At 37.2% G+C, this 23,722-nt stretch overlaps 1 protein-coding gene across 9 annotated transcripts in view; it reads left to right on the top strand.

Annotated features, from left to right (window-relative positions):
- FREM1 (FRAS1 related extracellular matrix 1) overlaps nucleotides 1-23,722 on the top strand; it is a 90,226-nt gene that overhangs the window by 20,270 nt on the left and 46,234 nt on the right. For 7 of the 9 annotated variants that reach the window (XM_039363686.1, XM_039363685.1, XM_039363687.1 and 4 more), the window contains exons 8-21: nucleotides 89-220; nucleotides 2,137-2,481; nucleotides 3,566-3,708; nucleotides 4,775-4,971; nucleotides 6,685-6,775; nucleotides 7,379-7,546; nucleotides 10,470-10,678; nucleotides 11,460-11,553; nucleotides 14,270-14,522; nucleotides 16,733-16,930; nucleotides 20,133-20,318; nucleotides 20,673-20,869; nucleotides 21,697-21,922; nucleotides 22,388-22,532. In XM_039363686.1, the coding sequence (XP_039219620.1) occupies nucleotides 89-220; nucleotides 2,137-2,481; nucleotides 3,566-3,708; nucleotides 4,775-4,971; nucleotides 6,685-6,775; nucleotides 7,379-7,546; nucleotides 10,470-10,678; nucleotides 11,460-11,553; nucleotides 14,270-14,522; nucleotides 16,733-16,930; nucleotides 20,133-20,318; nucleotides 20,673-20,869; nucleotides 21,697-21,922; nucleotides 22,388-22,532 (2,584 nt within the window). Of the gene's footprint in view, nucleotides 1-88; nucleotides 221-2,136; nucleotides 2,482-3,565; nucleotides 3,709-4,774; nucleotides 4,972-5,826; nucleotides 6,776-7,378; nucleotides 7,547-10,469; nucleotides 10,679-11,459; nucleotides 11,554-14,269; nucleotides 14,523-16,732; nucleotides 16,931-18,439; nucleotides 18,617-20,132; nucleotides 20,319-20,672; nucleotides 20,870-21,696; nucleotides 21,923-22,387; nucleotides 22,533-23,722 lie in introns of those variants that run through there. The other 2 variants (XM_039363693.1, XR_005559170.1) reach the window with 2 other exon arrangements.

The raw sequence follows: 23,722 nt of genomic DNA, 5'->3' as shown, positions 1-23,722 counted from the left end.
CCTGTTATTTTCTCATGTTAAATATTTCTCATGTTTGGTGCATATTAATTAACTCTGGCTGTATCATTGTTTCCCTTGTCTTTTTAAGGTCTTGATCTCCTGGAAGGTCAGTCTCGCCCCATAACATGGGAGCAGCTTCAGATTGTAGACAACGATGATATCAGCGGAGTTCGTTTAGTTCCTGTGGATGGGTTACAACATGGGCAGCTTACTGTAAGAGGTATCATCTTTTTTGTAAAGTCTGATTGCAGTAGTTGCAATCTGGTTCTCAGCACAGCCTCTGAAACAGGAAAAACCTATTTTTTTCCCTTGGGTCATCCTTGTTCACCCAAATGTTACTTTCACGGTGTGGACCAGAGAAGGGATCACCTTGTGTCCTACTTTCCATTTCTATTCTGTTGTCGTTATGGACACAAGAGGGCTAAAGCTGGAATAACCAAAGGCCCCTTCCTATGAGGCTGACCATGCTAATTATCCACAAGACTGCTTCTAGCAACTCTGAAACATTCTGTACTTTTGGTACAAGATGGAGATAATATAGATTATTCTAGTTAAGCTCTCTGCCCTTTTTATCTCTTGCCTGTTGTTCATTCTTTTTCCTGCTTTTTGTCCTGTTTTTGCCAGTTAACTGTTTTGGATGTTTCTGATGTTTCATAAATATATGTCCAGCTATATATTCTACTAGCTGAACTGAGTGGCTTCTGTGCTTGCTCTGATTTGAATGTGCAGAGTGAAACAAAATTGGAAAATGTGCATTAAAATTTTGCAGCATTTAGTATCGCCTCTTAAACGTGAGGTTTTGGAAATACCTTTCCTTCTGCCCCCTGGTTTTGCATTGTGACTAGTTATATTGGATAAGGAGCAAAAATCAGAAAAGGCTTGCCTTATTTCTATTTGTCCTTTTCTGCATTTATATTCTTGTTGTTGGTTGAACTTTTTTGCTTGCTCCATAGTGTAAGATTTCAATTTGGTTCTGTTCTCTTTGCCTCAATTTCCTACTTCCTGTTGGACTTCTGCTAGTGGTTGCTAGTGAGCTTAAATGGAAAGTGTTATTCTTTGCAGATGGGAGGGAGGGAGAGATTTTGCCTAAAAGGCAGAGATGTTGATGTGTATTGGGAGCAAAGAAGCAGAGTTCTCGGAATGTATGTATGTGTATGCCTATGTGTATATAGAAAGGAATGTATATAACCAGTGGTGGGATTCAGCCAGTTCGCACCACTTCAGCAGAACCGGTAGCTAACTTTTTGCTGCCCAGGCCCAGATATGGACTTCCGGAAGCAGTATCCACACAGAGAACCAGTTGTTCACATATTTGAATCCCACCACTGTATATAACATATACACTGCAGAGATAAACTGCAATGTAGATTGTCTACATTTGAAGTATGTTAGTTGAGACTAATTCAAAAGTAATACTAACAATATTTATTTAGTTGAAAAGCATTTGACATCAAACCCATTTTTGCCCCATTTTATGACCTTTCTTGCCACATTTGTTAAACGAATCAATGCAGTTGTTTAGTTAATAACAAGGTTGTTAAGTGAAACTGGCTTCCCCATTGACTTTGCTTATCAGAAGGTCGCAAAAGCTGATGGCATAACCCTGGGACACTGCAACTATCATAAATATGAGTTAGCTGCTAAGCATCTGAATTTTAATCACATGACCGTGGGGATGCTGGGGGGGGGATGATCATGTGAAAAAGGTCATAAGTCCCTTTTTTCAGTGCTGTTGTAACTTTAGTGTAACTGTCACTAAAGGAACTGCTGTAAATCGAGGACTACTGTACTATCTCTCTGCTGTAATGCACAGGCCTTACATTTGCATTCTAAAACTTCTAGGTTTGGTCCCCTAATAATTTTGTTTGTATTACTTGAAACATTTTAAACTGTTCATCAGCAAAATGTGAAAGCTTCCCTAGTTTCACTCACTCTTCTGAATCCATGTGGAAATAAGAGATGGATCCTTCCATATTCCCCGAATTCTAAGCAATTCAGTAGGATCTCATGAGCAAATTTTTGGAACACAGATGCTATTTTTCTCATTTCAGTAGCTATCGCACCATCTTTATAAAAAGGAGTGCATTTCCCAATGCAGATTCTAATATGAATTGTTCACTTTCTATTGCCTAACAGGAGGGAAAGGATTCATGTTCAATGTCTTGGATCTTAAGACTGGAGTGGTTCGTTACCATCATGATGACAGCGATTCCACCAAAGACTCCATTGTCTTTAGGATCTTTGATGGCCACCACAGTAGCCGCCACAGGTTTCCAATCAATATTCTGCCCAAAGATGACAGCCCCCCTTTTCTCATTAGTAATGTTGAAATAGAGGTCCGTGAAGGAGAAACGATCCTGATTCAAAGCTCAATGCTTCATGCATCTGATATGGACTCTAGCGATGACTACATACTCTTCAATATCACTAGATCACCACAAGCTGGAGAAATAATGAAAAAACCTAAAACAGATTTTGTTGGTAATATGCTCAGTGTATATGGGGTCTTTATTCCTTTTTCCTTTTCTTTACACAATATTTGAGTTCTGTTTTCATATATGTCTGGAAATTATTTTCAGCTACACATGAGAGTTCACACTTGTCCACCTTATTAGCTTTGGTGCTTATATTAGCTACTCTTGCTTAGAACTGTACAAATGCACTCTGAATCATAACTTCTATTATCAAAAAACCACCAACAGTAAATAACTTGAAATTTCAGGACCACATGCTTCTAAATGTCTTGGCTATGGGTTTATATTGTCACAAAATTATAACTTTCACTGAGATAGAATATGAATGAGAATTTGTGAAAAACAAGTGGTGCAATCTTATCAATTATTATCAGTTAATATTTGATTGAATTGACTTTATATTTAAATTTACCCATGGTTATAAATTCAGTCAAATTTTATTTTCATTTGATTCCATCTTTTTTTTTTTGTCCTAGTCCCATCTGGTTTTTTGGCATATTGCCTTTGGCATGCCATTCAAATTTTAAACGAATTCCTCAATAATAAAGGTGTGATATAAACAAACAAACAACCAAATTCGCCCCAGAAGTTCTATACTCATATATCTGTAGGGAGGAATAGAAAAGTTAAGATAGTGGCTATGACTGTGTGATCAAAGACCTACCCTTTTTTATGTGCAAACAATTGACTGCACAACTGAGTCACCATCTTTACTGTTTTGTCTCCTATCACTAAGAATGCCCCTGCATGAGGAACAAAGTAATTGATGTGTAAAGTTTAACACAAGAAATTTCTCCTAGAATATCAGCATGATGTTTACTTACAACAAATATCAGTTATATCCTTCCTGAATAAGTGGGAACAGTAATCAAATGATGGTTTAGAAGGCATTTTAATACCATTTAATACTATTTTAACACCAAAGAAATGTAAAGTCTTCCCTTGTGTACCTCAAAAAGTATTAAAGAAATTACCGTACTAATTTCAGAATTAATACAGAATTACTATGTCTAAGAGTTCATGCCAAAAATATTATAATATTAGTGATCTCTGCTAATCTAAGCTACAGACTTCTTTCTGTTATTTAATAGGTTATCCAGTCACTAAATTCCTTCAGAAAGATCTGTTTAATGGGATAATTTATTACCATCACTTAGGAGGAGAAATATTTGAAGATTCAGTTGAGTTGGTTCTGTGTGATAGCCATGATCCTCCCAATCTTTCAGAAATTCAGGTAAGATTTAGAATTTATTTTAAGGAATGAGAGAATGCAGTGACATTTCTCTATAATCAAAACACGTAGTGTTAAATTCACTTACAAATAAGCATGTTCCATTTGTAGAATGGAAATATACCTTGAGCTTTTTCTTACCCAGATAGATCAAATTCATGATTACATATTAATGTTGTTAGGTCCTTCCTTAGCTGTCTTGATAGACATGGCAAGGATAGATAAATACCTTTATTTCATACAATAATGACATTATTCCTTCTCCCCAGCTTTTGAATGTTTAATCTACAGTTTGTTTTGCATGTCTCACATTTTTTGCTGAATGCTAATTGGTTGTTTACCTAATCAGAATTCCTATCCTGGAAAAGACTAATTTCCAATATACTTCCCGCAGCATTATTTACTATTGATAGAAGGCGATGATGGAAGCTGTAACTCAGGCTTCAGTTAGATGCAATAGTAGTAATATATAGTATAGCAATACTAGTAGAGTATATAGCTGTCTTAGTGGCTGTTTCTTCTAGAACAGTGTTTCTCAACCTTGACAATTTTAAGGCATGTGGACTTCAACTCCCAGAATTCCACAGCCAGCAATGCTGGCTGTGGAATTCTGGGAGTTGAAGTCCACATGCCTTAAAATTGTCAAGGTTGAGAAACACTGTTCTAGAAGATGCCAGAACAAAAGTCTGAAAAAACATTTCAGAAAATGTCCTTGGACTTCTAAAATATAACACAGATTAACTTAAGCAAAATGTAAAGACTGACATTTCACAAGATTGCCAGCTCTTGCAAGATTTCAACCTGCCCATGTGATAATTTATGAGACCATGTGTAAAAATGCTGAAATCTCATTATATGTATATATATTTTAAAAAAATAGAGATAGTATCTAGGTAAATGCAGGATCTGATCATGCTTGAAAAATTTGACAATTCTTGTCCTTGAGGTGTGTGGTCCAACAAGTTGCTTAGATTCGTTTTAAATGCCATAATTATTTAATTGTAGTATTTTGGATGATCTCTCTTTAAAAAAAATCAGGGTATAGTAATTTTTCTCATTGTTATCCTAGATAATAAGAGTACACATAATTCCAGTGAATGATCAGCTGCCAAAAGAATCTCCAGGAGCAAACCGTCATTTGACTGTCAAGGAAACAGAGATTGTTTATTTAACAAAGAAACACCTTCATTACATAGACATGGAAACCCAGGACAGTGAGCTAATATACACCATAACATCTCCCCCATTCTTCTCCTTCGCACATTAGTAAGTCTCAGGGGATATACATTTAGTGACCATTTAAAGCAGTGGTTCTCAACCTTTTTAATGCCGCGACCCCCCAACCGGTCGTAAGTCGAGGACTACTCAACCGGTCGTAAGTCGAGGATTACTCAACTGGTGCAGCACCGTTTGCAGAATGGGACTTTTGGCGGGCTCAGCAGGCAGAGACAGCCTGGACAATTCCTATTGGCTTTTGAAAGCCAATAGAATTAGACTCTATTCAAGAGAGTCTATTCTATTGGCTTTCAAAAGCCAATAGAATAAAAGGGAGGAGCACAGCTAAAGAAAAGGGGGAAAAAATGGCGGACTGCATTGTTTGGCGACCCCCGTGAAATGGTCGTTCGACCCCAAATGGGGTCCCGACCCACAGGTTGAGAACCACTGATTTAAAGTTACAATGATACTGAAAAAAGTGACTTATGACCATCCCCACGGTCACGTAATCAAAATTCGGATGCATGTATTTATGATGGTCGCAGTGTTGCATGTGACCACCTTTTGCGACAAGCAAAGTCAGTAGGGGAAGCCAGATTCACTTAACAACTGTGTTATGAACTTAACAACTGCAGTGATTCACTTAACAACTGTGACAAGAAAGATCATAAAATGGGGCAAAACTCACTTATCAAGTGTCTTGCTTAGCAATAGAAATTTTGGACTCAGTTGTGGTTATGAGTTGAGGACTATCCGCACACATGTGTCTTTTCAGGCTTAGCTAGCTTTTGATGGCCAGCTGCGAGTATTGTCAAGGAAAGATTGGAAAGACTCCTGTTTCTCTGTTTCTTTTATATTATGTGTACCTTGACTGATGAGTTTCTCCATTTTTTTACATTTATTCAGGCCCTCCCTGCAGTCACTTATTCTACTTGCTTGGATGTGTGGAGATAGGGCTACATTACGCACACAATACTAGAGGCAGACTTCAATTTATATCTAAGCAGAAATTTGAAGACACTTCGAATATCTTTGACATGTATATGACAAAATATGACAAGCTGATCGATGACAATGAATATGGATCCAACAGGAATAAGTAGGAATAAATAAACAAACCTAAAATGGCCTCAGGGGGGCCACTTGAAAACACAATTCTGATTATTTGAATTGGGAAGCTTCAGATTATGCATATGGCTTTAAGAACTACTAAGTACTATAGGTAGCTTGCCATAACATCTCAGTATTATGGACATTATGCAGTTGTGGTTACATGTAGTCCTCGACTTATGCCTGGTCACTTAGTGGACCCCCTCCAAAACTACGTATGACCCAGTTCTAGTGTTCTGATAGCTGCCTACATCCCTACAGTTACATGACTGAATTTTGGATGCTTGACAATTGACTTACCTTTATGGACAACTGTTGCATTCCACGGTCACATGACCACGGTTTATTATAACCTTTTGTGAGTTTCTAGTCTTTTGGGCTGGTTTTTGGCAAAAAAAATACCCATAGGAATACAGTGAAATACTGTTGGCATTTGCTTATAAATCTGTTATAAAATCAGCTCTATATGTTATCCACGTACAAGTACTTACACAGACGTTCTATGGTCACAATGATTTTGCTATCAATTATAACAAGTAAAGAGGCAATTATAATGAATTTTCTGTCCTGTTTTGGACTAATTGTATTTCTTCTTTTGCTTTGCAAAACATTCTATGATTTTGTACACGCATATGACAGTACTTTTTTCTGCAGTCATACAGATGCTGGAAAATTATTCATGGTGGAGAGTATTCCTAAGCTCATCAAGGATCCTTCTATTCTATCACTAAGATCATTCACTCAGGTTTGTCATTAAATTTAAACTTTACCTGAAAATGTCTCGTCATGCATTACACCTACCTTATTTTAAAAGAGTCAATTGAAAACCAAGGTGCTCTGTGCATGATTAGAAACAGTTTTCACTATGTGGAAACTATGAAGGAAAAAACAGCCCAAAGTTAATTCTAGTTTTAAAGAATTCCCATGAGGTCAATCTTAATTTGAGCTAGGATGATTTAATGGGGTTTTTTTTCCTGCAGTCTGCAATGTTTTTAATAAAAATTTTGAAATCTATAATTTAAGGGTCTTTTATCTTCATTTCCTCATTCCTTTTTAATAATCAGCTTTCACAGCTGTATAATGATTGAAATATAAAACATGAATGTGGCTTATTGTAAAAATGTATGCACAAATAGATCAAAGCAGGGGTGAGCAACTATAGCAACTTTACGACCTGTGGATTTCAACTCCCAGAATTCCTAAGTCAGCATGGTTGCCTACCCGTGGATTACAGTGTAGTAAGATTGAAAGTATTTCCTTATTTAAAAAGCTAGTAGTGATGTAGATACAAAATGAAAGATTTTTAGGATATATAACAGATATTTATTTAACTATTTTGCATCTGTAGCATGCCATAAACCACATGAAAGTTGCCTATGTGCCACCCATGGAAGATATTGGTCCTGAACCTCAATATATCCAGTTTGCGTTTTCCATCAGCAGTCAACATGGCGGAACTTTGTATGGCAACTGTTTTAACATTACTGTTCTTCCAGTCGACAATCAGCCTCCAGAGGTATGTTTCTGATGCTAAAAAAAATAGAAGAAAATAGAGACTATAGGTAAGCCTCAACTTATAATCGGCCACTTAGTGATCATTTGAAGTTAGAATGGCCTTCTCAAGGAGTACTTGTAACCTGGTTCTGAAGTACTGACAGCCATGGCATCCTGGTGGTCACATGATCGCATGCTGGGCACTTAGCAACTAGCCTGCACATAGAGCCATTTGCAGCACTGTCACATGACACCAAAAAGATTATAAAGGGTCAGTCGGGTGGGTGATTTGATTTACGTCTATCATGACATCTGACCATGATGAGCAGACTTCATTAGGGTCATAAGTTGAGGCCTACCTGTGTATCACTTAGGTCTGAGTTTCAGTAGGTGTAGAAGCCAGGCATAGATTTTGTTCATTTATTTTCAGATGTGGATATTTTTTTTTCAAAACCATTTGCTCAGTGGTATTTTTGGTCTGATTTTAAAACTATAACTGTAATAGTAATAGTGATATTTCAGAATGGAATCACATTTTACAAAACATGCTATTCCCAGAGAAGGTGGGTGGGCAAAACATGTTTAGGAAAGGGAATAATGAATAGAAATAGGAAGCTTTAATACTTTCTGATGCTGTCAATCCTTCTTTGGAATTGTCAATTTTCCAATTTCTGAGCTAGGACAAAAAAAAAAACCTGTGAGAAAAGTCAGCAGGATTGTAAACGATTAAACTTTCCTTGTTCTATATTCTGCTTTTCAAGTTTCTTTATTGGTGTCAAGGGATGGAAAGCTTTTGTAAAATATAAACCTGCCTATGTTGTAGACCAGCGGTCTCCAACCTTTCCGTCTTGGTGAACTGGCAGAGATGGTGGCAATGGGGAGAGGGGATTGTTTCGCGGGCACGCATGCCACTTTCACAAATGCAGCTTCGTGTGAATGTGCGTGCTCGCTCACTACTTCTGTAGCCTGGTTTTGAATGGGCTGCAGCTCGGCATCGGGTCATGAACCAGCAGTTGGGGACCCTTGTTGTAGGCTATTGGGATTACATTATTTTTTTACTTTTCATATGATCTGATTTTTTTCCTCACTTAGAAACATTCACAATCTGTTAAAACAAGCATGCTTGAGGTGTAAATGGATAGAATTCATAATTCTCATTCACTTTCTTATGTGGAAATAAAGCTTTATTGGATTGAAAAGGATTAGTACAAGAAATAAGTAAAGCCCAAATGATGATTTGCTGGTTTCTTTACATTTTCAGAATTAGCATTGTCTTTCTCTGATTTTATGATGTCTGTATTTGGAAACAGAGAAATTATTCAGTGTATCTGGAATCAGAACAAAACAAATTTGAATCACAGAGCAATTGAGTTTGGAAGTGGCTTTTGCCCACTTCTGGGAATTTTTTGCTTTAAACTTCCCCAATGTCCTTGCTAAAACCAGCCATTATTTTTTAGAGTATTAGAATACTGCAAAACATTTCGAATTTTTAAGTTTTTGAGGACAAACAGAATATCTGTTTTGATTTCAGTGGGCTGTTCTTACTTCACTGGAAATGTTCTGATGCTCTTCTTGTGCTGTCAGGAGTATCCTGAGTTAAAAACAGCCCTGTTTCTAGCTCAGAAAATTTCAAATTTGAAAATCGCCTCTACTCAGCATCATTGGGGAAAAACACAGGCTATAAAACTGTTAACATATGCTCATAAGAATTATATTGCTGTAGAATGATTTAAATCAGTGGGTCAGGACCCCATTTGGGGTCGAACGACCATTTCACGGGGGTCGCCAAACAACGCAGTCTGCCATTTTTCCCCCCTTTTCCTTGGCTGTGCTACTCCCTTTTATTCTATTGGCTTTTGAAAGCCAATAGAATAGATTCTCTTGAATAGAGTCTAATTCTATTGGCTTTCAAAAGCCAATAGAAATTGTCCAGGCTGTCTCTGCCCTGCTGAGCCCGCCAAAAGTCCCATTCTGCAAACAGTGCTACACCAGTTGAGTAGTCCTCGACTTACGACCGGTTGAGTAGTCCTCGACTTACCACCGGTTGGGGGTCGCGGCATTAAAAAGGTTGAGAACCACTGATTTAAATGGAATAAAAATGATGGTTTGTGGAAGAGGAAGATTAATTGCACAAATCAAACACTCTTACCTTATAATTTTGTGCAATGGAGATAAAAGTTTTGTTAACTGAAAATAAATATAGTGGGTGCTGACTGGCTCATAGTGTTCATAGTTGTTGGGGTTTTTTTTTGCCTTTTGAGGGTGGTAGTAGTGAAGATGATAATGGGATCAGTTTCAGACATGGGAGGATTTGTGAATGGAACCAGCAGAAATGGAACTGACTTACCGTATGATTTTGAAATCCCAATAAATCTAGCCAAAGACAAGCACTCCTCGTGACAGGAATGTCACTTCCACGAGATAGATCATTTCCACAGGAGGGCTAAAACAACTTTAATTGAGTTTGGCTGTAGTAACAGAAAGTTGATAGTCTGATTGTATTGTAGTTCCTCCCCTTACTTATTAGGGAGGCATCTCTGTGAATTAAGAAGGCATCTGTCTGAACCACTTCCAAATGCTAACTGGATGTTCTGGGCTTAGAAATTGTTTCATTCTTTCTCACCATGTTAATGGAGCTTGCATATCTCCCTCAAGGCCATCTACCTCATCTCCTTCAATAAGAAAATATAATTTCAGAAAATTACGGTTTTTCATTTTGGGTACAAAGGCTGACCTTCTTCAAGTCTGACTTTGGCCAATTGAGAAAATATCGTGGAAAGTCTCTCCAGAATGTAAAACTTCTTCTTCTTTTTTTTTTTAGATGAGAGATTTCGAAGTCTGCAGAACTGGGTGCTATGAAAAAAAATACGCCTTAGTATTAAAGCATCAGCAAAAATATTGTTCTGAGAGGAAATGGCAACTCTTGTGTCTTTTCTTTTGTTTAGGTGCTTACACACAGCTTGAGAGTAGAAGAAGGGGGCCAGAGTACCATTACCAAAGGCCATATTTTGATTTCAGATGTGGACACCAAACTGGAAAACATACGTATACATCTCCTTAAGCTTCCCCTTCATGGAACTGTTGAATTAGATGAGAATCCCATGAATCAAAGAGATTGGCTGACCTATGAAGATTTACAGATGTCCAAAGTCAGGTGAGAGAACAAATGGCTTTTCTGCAAAGCTATCAGCCTGATTTCAAAATGATCTAATTTTGATGAAAAGTCACCTGTTATATTTGCTGGGAAGCAAATGTGTTTCAAGTCTTTCCCATCCTCTTCATATTAACTCTTTGCAAAATTAACTAGCATGTCTGAGAAAATGGATTCAGAATTGTCTCTTTCAATTCTATTTCGAATAGTTGATTCTGTATATATAACTGGAAGCCCAACCTTCCTATGGAGAGATATGAAGACGTATCGGAGTACAATCTCCATAATCTTCAGGGCAGCATGATCAATGTCCAATGAGAAAACATCAGTTATAATTGACCACAATTATAAAATAGTTTTGTTTGTGTGTGTGTGTGAGAGAGAGAGAGAGAGAGAGACAGAGAGAGAAAGACAGAGACACAGACAGACACACACACACGCGCGCACACACACACACACACACACAGAGGGAGGGAGGGAGGGAGAGAGAGAGAGAGAGAGAGAGAGAGATGTCAATATGGTGGGTTTGGCCATGTCATTAAAGTTCTATTCCTAAAAAAAAAATGGGGAGGCTTTGATTTTTACAGCTGTATCTGATATTTTTACTTTTTTGACATGCCTCCTCATGGATGCCTCTTAGTGAAGAATGGGATATATTAGCTCTTTTTAGAAATCACTGAATTTAGTGAAGTGTGCAGAATCTAGTGCATTACTGAAGCAGTTGGAGTGCCAATAGTTGCAGTAGCAACCTTCCAAATCTGGGTTTATCATTTGATTCCCATAGGTACCATCATAATGGTTCAGAGTTTCCACATGATCGTATTCTTTTTGAGGCTACAGATGGCATCAATTCCTTCGAATTCATCCTCCATGTGAAGGTCAGTGTAAGATTCCTCAAAACACCCGCCCAGTGGAAAAGTGAAATTGTCAGAGGGATTTTGCACTTGGTTTCAGCCACTGGGAATTCATAGACAGGAAGAGTTTTGTTCTTCACTTTAGAGGTTTATGTGACAGTATTTGTTAGGCAATAGATTTGATATGTAGGAATTGATAGACATCTGCACCTGTTCATCTTATCCCCTATTGTCAGGAATGAATTTCATTTAGAGTTAAATGATGAAGAAAATGCAATGTGTCAGAAAAAGTGATTTCAGCAAAAGCCCCTTAAGAAAACCAAGCCTGTACTGCATTTTATTTGGGTTAACATCCCTAGATTATTTACAGATTATCAGATTTTTCAAAAAGTTTGCTTTTTGTTGTAATATCAGGAAAATGTCAGGCCAAATATGTAGATTATGCTTTTTTTAGAGGTATGAATAAAAAATTCTACATACAGGTTAGTCCTCAACTTACAACCATTTGCTTAGTGACCATTCAAAGTTGCACAGTGCTTAAAAAAAAAGTGACTTACCACCAGTCATCAAAAATGGAATTGTTACAGCATCCCCATAATCGCACAATCAAAATTTGGACACTTTGGCAACAGGCATGTATTTACAATGGTTGCAGCATCCTGGGTCATGTGATTGCCGCTTGCGACCTTCCTAACCAACTTTCAACAACAAAGTCAGTGGGGGAAGCTGGATTCACTTAATCACTGTGTGATTCCTTTAACTTCAATGATCCACTTAACAACAGTGGCAAGAAAATCAGGAACAACTCACTTCACCATCTTGCCTAGCAACGAAAATTCTGGTCCCAATTATAAGTTGAGAACTAACTGTACCGTGGTGCAACCACATGTACTGTCCATCTAGGTGCTGTTCTTTTCTTCAGGTTGTTTTAATAAAAACACTTCAGGAGTAGATCGGTTTTCAAGTAGGAAGCAGGTAGTCTACCTCCTGGCTTGTGGGGACTTGCATCTTTGTAATACATGAATTGCACTGCACAGAGATCTGAGTTACAAAGATGAAGGAGAAGAGGCATTTCATTTGAGGTGCTCTTCACAGGGCCTATGTGCATACCCATCGTCACACCACATTGCTTTTGCCCTTTAAATCTGTGATCACTCATATATTTTGTTGTTGTTAGTTGCGAAGTCGTGTCTGACCCATCGCGACCCCATGGACAACGTTCCTCCAGGCCTTCCTGTCCTCTAGCATCTTCTGGAGTCCATTTAAGCTCACTCCTACTGCTTCAGTGACTCCATCCAGCCACCTCATTCTCTGTTGTCCCTTTCTTCTATTGCCCTCAATCTTTCCCAGCATTAGACTCTTCTCCAGTGAGTCCTTCCTTCTCATTAGGTGGCCAAAGTACTTGTATTTCACCTTTAGGATCTGGCCTTCTAAAGAGCAGTCAGGGCTGATCTCCTCTAGGATTGACCGGTTTGATTGCCTTGCAGTCCAGGAGACTCGCAGGAGTCTTCTCCAGCACCATAGTTCAAAGGCCTCAATTCTTGTGCTCAGCCTTTCTTATGGTCCAACTTTCACATCCATTCATTCATATATAGTATGTGGAAAATGCAATGAGTGGAGTAACAACGAACTGGAAAAAGAGGAAGGAACTACTTATCTTTTTATTGCTTTTCTTCCTCTCTTCCATTCTTAAAGCTTCTTTCTTTAGAGGGATTTTTTTTTAATTGCTAACATGTATGGATGACAAACAGTTATCCCATGGAATGCAATCTGCAAATTGTTTGGAAAACTTCAGATACTTTTACCCGAGAAGCTGATTGTTGCTTTCCACCTTGAGGTTTTGATTCTAGGATTGTTCATGTGTGAAGCATGTGATTCGCTCTTTATAATCACAACAGATGTGCTAGCTAAGTAATCTGAAAATTTCTTCCTCCTCTTTCTGCCCATTTCTTTCCATATTTTAAGAGGAATTAGTAGGAACATTAATAGGAATTTTTCAGATATTTGCCATAGCTGAGGCATGCTTGCTCACAGAGATTCGCTATAGGCCGACTTCTGCTTATGCATTGGACACTGCTTTTTCTTTCCTTCCTTCTCTTGAAACTCCCATTTATCTCTCAGAACTATACTTTGTTTCCCCCAATGTTCTAAAGTAGATCTCTAGACTGTACAGGGAGACAGGGAGGAATGACAAAGAGAGTCAGTTTGGTCTAGTACAGGGATAGGCAACCTTGGCTTTTTATGACTCGTGGACTTCAACTCCCAGAATTCCTGAGCCAGCTATGCTGGCTCAGTAATTCTGGGAGTTGAAGTCCACGAGTCATAAAAGAGCCAAGGTTGCCTACCCCTGGTCTAGTAGTTAAGGCATCAGGCTAAACTGTGAGTTTTAGTCTAGCCAGCTGGATGACTTTGGGCCAATCCATTTTTCTCAGCCCAACTCACCTCATAGGGTTGTTGTTCTGGGGAAAGTGGTAGGATGAAGATGTATTGGATATGTTCACTGCCTTGAGGTTTTTATAAAACTAATAAAGGTGGGATATAAAATGAATACATGATAACCTAACTAACTAGAAATTCCGTGGCACGTGATATAACTGGAAGCAACCCTCTGTTCATGCATAGGGGTGCTAGGAGTTTTAAATTGTGGATTTTTAATGTTGCAATCTGCCTGGAATCACTGTGTATGAGTTGGATGACTATATACATTTGTTTAAACAAATAAATAAATATTTTTTTCTAGGTAATTCCTGTAAATGATGAACCTCCGGTGATGAATGCTGACCTCATTCCCTTCATGCAGTGTCCAGAAGGACAGGCGGTGCCCATCACTTCAGAGAACCTCTATGCAACTGATAAAGATAGCGAAGACATGCAGCTGATGGTCATAGTTGCCCGATCTTCTAAGTATGGGGTTGTGAAGAGAGGCGGACTTATGATAGATCGCTTTCTCCAAGCTGATGTTGTTTCTGGAACAGTGACATATGAACATACAAGTAAGTACAAACTTGGGACTAATTGTAGAAGGCACAGAGAATGGCCTTGAATTACAATGGGAAGATCCATTACCAAGCCAATGATCAGACAAACATGGCTTGAGCACATTCCACAAGACAGACAGAAAATGCTTCAAACAGGATCTTCCCTAATTCACACAAAGATAAAGTGAAGGAGGAGGGAAGCATATTCAGGCATGCAAGATTCTGTTACTATAGCTGTTCTAATAAAAGTAATTTATTGGCATTGGTTTCTTAGCCTTGTCTATCCAATAGGACTGATACTATAAAGAGACCTGAATTTTACTGGTATCCTGAAAATTATTCCCCCTTGTGATTCCTTTTGAGTGGCACAAAAATGGCTGTGCTATGTCTGGAAATGGCCTTTCTCTGATTTCTTTTTGTTTTTATATAACGTTGCTACACTATAACTGAAAATCAATATATTGTGTTTTCCAAGGGGAAAAAAACCACAGAAAAACAAAGAAGACATTGAATGCTAAGCAAGACTGAACTGTGCTCAAGAAATATTTAATAGATTTATCTAGTGTCCAATTTATTACCTGTTAGCAGATTTTACCGCTAATTTACTTCTTCAAGAAAGTTTGCTTCTCTTATCAAAAGATGAACTTTTCCCTTAAAATATACTCTCTTTCACCAGAGGGATAGTTAGCAAAGAAATTTTTAAAAGTCTCTCCTTCATAATGATTGCCCCTGAAGAAGAAATTTAATCCCATAAGACAATAGGCAGAAATAAATTGAATAGTAACTATCTTTTTTGGCAGTTCTTGCTTATTCTTCCAGATGAAAGTTGCATGTAATCAATAATGGCTTAAAATATTGGTCAGGATGCACATGGCTTCTTTGGATTAATATGGCTAGACTTCAGGTGACAGATGCTGTAATTGATGCTGAATGATCATTAATTTTATTAACTAGAGTAATAATTTATTAAATTTATAGCTTCCAAAATATGACAGTCCCGTTTCACAATGAACTGCAGCATATATGGCCATTACATAATGTTCATGTGACGGATACCAGATATTTCTGTTATTGAAAATACAAGATACTTGAAATGAAAAGTATCAGACAATAGCAGTTAGGTGCAAAAAACATTTGATTTATATAAATAAATCTTCCATTTTGCTGGTGTATCACCTTTTTGAGCTATCAATATTATAACACAGAGAGAGTTTATGATACCTGTCTCCATGACATAAAAGCGGATGATATTAAATAATCAGACTTGTACATTCACTGATGACAAATGCTGGTGGGAGATAGTTGACCAAGAAGGTGATTTTGTATCTGGAGAAAGCATCCATATTTGCCACCAAATAACTCCTGTGAGTGGAGTTTTTCTCTCACATTTTAGAATTCTAATTCGCCTTGGGAATATGCATAAAGGGAAAAACTTGAAATCATTTGTGAAAGTGCCAGTTTAATTCAGTTGACAAGTTTCTTGTCTGACGTTCTTCCCTCATGAGTCCTGTTGAAGAATTGTTGGGTAAAAATCTCTCCAAATCACCCATCATGTATAAAGCTGACTGATCTGATTTAGTTCTCTCTACAACTGCTTTGTAACCATTCTGTTTAACAGTCGGAAGGGGTGTAGTTCACTAAAAAGAGTATTTCAGATCAGAAACTGCACTACTGAATCAGGCCTAGGAACTCAACAATGAAATTTGCTAATGAATTTAGATACAAACTTTCTCATGTATATAAGAGATTTGTTAAGTAGAATATTAACTCAAGAACTGAAGTGCTTTTCAAATCTATTTTTTTCTCTCCAAAGGATTGATGGAACATGTCTATAACGATACAATGGGACATCCAAAGTTTTTAAGTTTGACTATCTTTTGTTACAATAGCCCTTAGGAAAATGCTGAAATATTAAATTACTTTATACTCTTATATGAGACAACAATTGGTTACTCTCCAATTTCTCACCCCCAGAATATTTATTCTGTTTGTGTTAGATGGAAAAGATGTGTGCAGAATCTTTTGATAGTTTAGTGATTGTTAGATTCAGCACAAAAAATATAGATACTACACTATTGCTGCATCACAATTTTAGACATTTTTCTTAAACTTCTTTTCATTATTCATGATTTCATAATTATTGCTGAAAATAATTTTCATACATCCTCTTGATAGCCAATGCTGCAAAATATCATATACTTCATTTATATATCTTGTTTTTCCAGGTGGTGAGATTGGCCTAACTCCTATCTTTGATGTTCTTACATTTATTGTGTTGGATGATGAAATTGGTCCTGATGTAAAGGCCTGTTGTGATGATAAACCTCCATTTTTTCCTGTACCATATCATAAATCCTTTCCATTATATGATATTAATATTACAATATTTCCAGTTGACAACCAGCCACCATCCATTGCCACTGGTAAAATTTGTATTGCTTTTTATGTCTGTCTAATTGGGCATGATGATTGTGTAAACATGCGTAAAATTTAAGAGATAGTAAAATAGATAAACATTTTCTTCTTTCCACATTCATATTGCCACATTCTATCATTTAAAACTTAGACAGAATGTAGAAGATGGAGGACATCTTCATTTGTACTGTACCACTGGAGCAATAAAGCTTATGTAGAGTACCATTAATACAGGTAATCCTCGATTTACAACAGTTCACTTAGTGACTGTTCGGAGTTACAAAGGCACTAAAAAAGTGACTTATGACCACTTTTCACACTTATGACCATTTCAGCATCTCCAAAATCATTTGATCAAAATTCAGATCCTTGGTAACTGACTCATATTTATGACGGTTGCACTGTCCCAGGGTCATGTGATCACCTTTTGCAAACTTCTAACAAGCAAAGTCAATGGGGAAGCCAAATTCACTTAACAACCATATTACTAACTTAATAATTGCAGTGATTTACTTAACAACTATGGCAAGAAAGATCGTAAAATGGAGAAAAATTCAATTAACCACTGCCTTACTTAGCAACACAAATTTTGGGCTCCATTGTGATTGTAAGTCGAGGACTACCTATAAAAGCATTGTCCTCTTAGATAATGATATCATTAGTGATATGCCTAATAGGTGACTGAGCTACAGGACCTAGAAGGATACCAATAGTCAGTTATTCATTTCATAACACAATCCATATTTCTTATGCCACTGCAAGGCTGACCAATAGCCAGAATTACTGTACAATAAATGTGGGTTGTATTACAAGTTACAAAGAAAAATAATCATGACTCTACTCTAGGATTTGCTAAAATCTTTGGGGTTTTGCTTAGTGTACTGTCATTAAATTCCAATATGATTGTATGAATTGCATTTGAATGCAATTTTTTACAATAAATTTTTATTGAGTTTGTCCAAGATGGACTTCAGTTCCAGCAGATACTACAGGGATGTGATTTCTATTATAAAGTAGACCATCAATTCAGTTACTATGTAATCCAGATATAAATATAAATGCAACTCCTAGATCAGTGGTTCTCAACCTGTGGGTCGGGACCCCATTTGGGGTCGAACGACCATTTCATGGGGGTCGCCAAACAACGCAGTCCGCCATTTTTTCCCCCTTTTCCTTAGCTGTGCTACTCCCTTTTATTCTATTGGCTTTTGAAAGCCAATAGAATAGACTCTCTTGAATAAAGTCTAATTCTATTGGCTTTCAAAAGCCAATAGGAATTGTCCAGGCTGTCTTTGCCCTGCTGAGCCCACCAAAAGTCCCATTCTGCAAACGGTGCTGCACTAATTGAGTAGTCCTCAACTTACGACCGGTTGAGTAGTGCTCGACTTACGACCGGTTGGGGGGTCGCAGCATTAAAAAGGTTGAGAACCACTGTCCTAGATGAAAGTAAATTGACTTAGCCCTTCTCATGCAAATGTTGCAGAACTTTTTCAGTGCACATTCTGTTCTGCTTTCAGCACTCTTTTATTTAAGCGACTTAATGGAATTACGTGAAATTGCAAGCCTTGGTCTTTTCGGGATGGAGAAAACTAACTACAAAGAAGAACAAACAGCAGCCCAGAGTTGTAGGAATCAATCCCAGTTGCTATTTTTGTTGTTCAAAGTCTGTGTTCAAGTCAGTTTTGAAATGTGAGGTATGATATATAACCACAGTTGGAAGGGTAACATAAAAAACACAAGTTGGCAAGATAGGAAGCAGGAGGTTTGCAGACACCAGATAACTTTTATGTTTACACATCCCAGCTGCCTCCCCTAGCGTTGAAGAATGGCTTTCTGTTGTATTGGAAAAGTAGTAAGAAGTCCAGGATTTAAATGCTGTTTCACAGGGCAGATCTTCCTTCTGCTGCGTATGAACTTTCTTCTGTCCTGCTGAGTTACAACTCAGAAGCCAATTCCTAACAAAGGTTCAGTGTTTGGAGAGCTGAGATTTCTAACTATGCTGGACAAAACCCAAATAACAGAAAGAACTTTACTATTTCAGTTTGCAGGTGAGGCTACTTTTAAAAAATGCTTTCTGGGTAATGAAACTTCTCTACAATAATTAAGTTGCAAAAATAAAGGGGAAACATATTCCAAGAAGGTTGTTTTTTTTTTTTTTTAAAAAAAATTCAGTGTGGTTTTCACACAGACACAGATATAGACACACAAATATATTTAGAATATAAATAATCTGGAAAAAAAGCATTAAAAGTACATGAATCGCTTTTTGTTCTCTGAAATTAAATAGCCTATTACATATATTTAATATAGCAATTAAATGTAAAAAGATTAAACATTGGTTTAATTTTAACAACCAACTTTTAAATCAGTAAATGAAAACTGAACATATTTAGGATTTTACTTTAGAATCTATAGGGATAAAACTGAATTATACATATTGTTTTATTTTTAATAATTGTTTATTAAGTACCTAAACTTTACTAGGCATTAATTATAAATTCAAGACAAGATTCCCTACACAGGTTTCTCATTAAAAGTTTTTATATTGGGCATCTTAACTGGACTTTGAACAAAAATTGCATTTAAAAACAAAAGTTCTCTTGTGAACGAAATTATATGTGAGTCTTAAATACTATGACTATTTTTGCCGGAATGAGCTCTAGTGTTATGTAGTGGTCCCAATTAATATTTCTTTATTGCTCTTCCACATCTTGCAAAATAAAGCTGGTTTGCCAGTATTGTGCGCAAGCACACCACATTTCAACAACTCATGTATGGGCAAATTTGTGATTTGCTGTCTATCATCCAGGCAATGTTCTGAAAATGAAGGATTGTCCCAGCAGAGAAATTAAGCACTGATGCATGAAAAATGGTTCATTATGAGCAATTCATAATAGCTTTCAGGCAATTAATGCTGTGACAAACAGGGGTAACAACCCATCTTGAGCAACCCATAAACCATTCTGAATAGCTTATCAGCAAAATTGTTTTGTAAGTGTGTTTTTTTCTCTCCTTCCTTCTTCTCTTGCTGAGAAAGAAGAGTCATTGGTCTGACTGGAAAACAATGGTACCAAGTGGTTGAAGGAGAATTTTCCTCATTAATTACTAGTTATATTTTTTTTTTAGCCTAGAGTACCATGGGGATTTAATATGTTTAAATAACAGCAATCATCTCTTTTTTTCTTGGTCTCTCCTTCTCTTTTTTTTCAGGACTTGTGTTTGCTGTGCAGGAGGGTGCCTCAGCAGCTATTACAAGTAAACACTTGTATGCCACTGATCTAGACACCAATTCAGATGACTTACAGTTTGTTTTAACATCCCCTCCCCAGTTTGGGTACATAGAAAATATATTGCCATCGCCTGGTTTTGAGAAAAGCAATGCAGGAATAAGTATAGGTAGGTCTGTGCTACAGAGAAGGGCCACTTGTCTTTAAGTACAGGAAAGTTGGTACCTTCTTTGGGGTGTCATGCCATTATTGTATATGCTGATAGGTGCCTGTTGGGCTTGTTATCTATCATGTTCTTGTTAGTGGATTTCATTGTATTGTGCGGTGCGACTAATTGAAGGTGACTTCCCATGTTTATCTGATATTAATATTGGCTCCAGTAAATATAAAGAATTTTCTCTTATTTCTCTGTAACCTTTTCTTTGCATTGAATATGTTTTGTTTAGTTATCTGTACTGTTATTTTCGCTAAGGGTAGAAATATGCATTTTCATTACTTTTCATTTCCTCTCCAACATGCCTAGCTTCATTTCAAATGGAAAATGTGAGGAAGATGCATATTAACTATGTTCAGACCAGGCACAAGAGAATTGAACCAACTACAGACCAATTTATGCTGTATGTCACTGATGGAAAGCATCATTCAGTGGAGACTCCATTTTATGTGTTAATTCACCCAACCAATGATGAAGAACCGAAATTCATGGCAAGGAATTTTACAGTAAGGAAGGAAATGGTGTCCCAAGGACCATTTTTAACAAGGCAATATAGTGATCTTTGCTTTTACTGTCTCCTGTCAAATTTTTTCCATCTCTGATCTTATGTGCATGTATATGCAACCACGTCGAGCAAAATATTGTGTTATGTTTATCTTCACAATAATTTATTTATACCTCTTGCCTTTTTACCATCCTACATTTTGAGTTGTATCATTCACCTGCATCCAACACTTGCAGAGCTCTTTTATTTCTTGGTCCTTTTGCTACCCTGTGTGCACTTAAACTTCTATGAAGCGTTGTTCGTGTTGCTTTAATTTTGGGGAGGAGAGTATGGAAGACTAAATATTGCATCTCTACAACCTTCCTAATTGGCTGAGTTACAGAGGTTCAGTTATGTCGTGGGAACCCAGAAGTATGACACCAATCCCAGATGAGTGTAGATATTGCAGATGAGTTGTGAATGAAAATGTACTTTGTCAGTCTTTCCTTGCTTTTCTCATTCTTGTGCCAATTTCCACTTTCTCTTTCCTTTTACCTGTTTCAAGTCTGTTCTGTTAGTACATTTCTTTTTCTTTCTCTTTGTGTGTACGTGAAATGACATACAAAAAATGCTCAGGGGCGGGCAACCCTTTATGAAAAGTGCATTTTGTTCTTTTTCTAAATCTTGGAGCTCACTTGTATTAATTAAAAAGAAGAAAGCCTTTGTCACACTGAACAGTCTAATGGTAATTTACTGAGTGATATTTGATTGATCGGTAGACCTGAGAGTTTTATTTCTTCTCATTCATTTTGTGAAAGAGTTGACTTTTATCTTCTGTTGACTATTCAGGTGCAAGAGGGACAGATGAAAGAGCTGGATGCATCTTTAATCAATGCTGTTGATTTGGATGTACCAGAAGATATCCTCATGTTTACTGTCCTTCAACAGCCCCACCATGGGTTTCTTGTTAAGGGAGTATATGGCAACAATATTTTCCATTACAGGCAGGCAATTATTAGTCAACAGTATCATGAGATTCAGGTGGATGGTTTCTCCATGGAGGTTTTAAAAAATGGTAAGGGTTGGCCATGTTGGTTCTTTGAAACAATTTCCAAATAATGGGCAATAGAATACTAAATTAAAAATTAATAGATGAAACAGAATTCTATTAATAAAAGATTCGTCAGTTCATTAATTAAAATAGTCTATAAATAAAATAAATAGAGATCAAATCAGAATAAACCGTATGAAGGATTTTCAAGATTTTATCTATTGTGTAAATATTTAAGTCAAGCCAATTTTCTGTATTTTCAAACACAGTTGACTTAAGGAATGTTGGGTTCTAATTTGACAATATTTTGCCATTTAGTTGCCATATCGCCATATTGCAATATTAATTACAATAATTAATTTAGTAGCAGCAACAAATATGGCAATTTATTATGTGAGGCACTTATAAATTTATAAATCTAAATAAATTTCTCCTTTTCCTTTCTCCCCTCCTTTTCCTTGTTACCCGCTTATATTCTCTACCTTTTAGGGTTGAAGCTTGTGTATCTACACGATGACTCTGACAGCTTAGTTGATGACTTTTCAATCCAGCTGTCGGATGGGAAACATAAAGTGTCAAAAACCATTTCAGTTAAGGTTAACCCAGTTAATGACGAGAAGCCAGTGCTGAGCAGGTAAGCTACAGATACCTCTTCCAAACTGCTAAGTTTATACTGACCAAATGATTTCGGCACTGACCACATTTGGGATTAAAAGCTCATCTTTGGTAAATGCCCACATTAATGCTAGCAATGTTTTCCATGAAGTATTCCTCCTCACTGAAGAATATTTTGTAATGACTAGTATATCCAAGCAGGCAATTGTTACATATTATTCCAATGAAATAATATTGTTTGGACGGTTTTTGGGAAGCTGTTAAAAAAGCAATAACAATAAGGTGACCAACTTTTTTACAATGAAAAGGACACAAAAAAATTGAAGAAAAAAATATTGTAAATAAAAGAAACATTTTATTCATTGCAACAATAATACAGACAACTTGCATGTGCAAAGTTTGCCAGCCGGGTATTTTGGCGTGCTCAGCAGCAATTCCTATTGGCTTTCGAAAGCCAATAGCGGGAGTAGCACAGCTCATGCAAAAGTTGAAAACAAAACATCAAAAAAAGGTGCTGGAACGCCCTTTTGAGCGTTCTATGAGGGGGAAAAAAAAGCCCTGCAGATTAGTCTTCAAATATCGAAAAGGAGGACATGAAGGAGGACACTTTTTGAGGGAGGACAGAACTTACAAAAGGAGGACTGTCCTCCCTAAAGGAGGATGGCTGGTCACCTTAATAACAATGTTAGCATACCCTCTATTGGTCAGTCTATTCTTGGGCCAAGAATAGCTTTTTTTCCCCCCTGTTCATCCAAGGAGACAAAACGTACTTATATTGCTGTCTATACCAATCCTTCTTCAGCCTATTTGCAAAAAGATACTATAAATTGTGGAGAGGATGCAAATCAAACTTCTCCCCAACAAACCTTCAAAATCCTGCACTCTGGGTCATGTCTTCAGATGTAAATGCAGGAAGTTCCCCAAATCACTGACAGGAGAAGAGAATGGAAAGAAAGGATTGTGCAATTTCCCCCCCCCCCTTGGAGGTGAATGTGTTGGGCATTTCGAATAATGCCAGGCTGAAGCAGAGAACCAGGGCATTTATGAGAGATCTTCTCCCCCCCCCCCCCCCCCCCCGTTGCTTTCAAAGGCAAACATTTTGCTTGGGATTTGAGAGGGAAGGTGTGGTTGTTTTCCATACATTGCCTCTAATTGTTTTTTTTCTTTTATGTCATTCTCCTGACAAAAGAACAGTGTCCTTTATAATAC

Source organism: Crotalus tigris, unplaced genomic scaffold, assembly GCF_016545835.1.
Source record: "Crotalus tigris isolate CLP2741 ecotype Arizona unplaced genomic scaffold, ASM1654583v1 scf7180000019563.1149672, whole genome shotgun sequence".
NCBI lineage: Eukaryota > Metazoa > Chordata > Lepidosauria > Squamata > Viperidae > Crotalus > Crotalus tigris.
The sequence above is the reverse complement of the archived record's forward strand: the minus strand, read 5'-3'. Positions and strand labels throughout refer to the sequence as shown.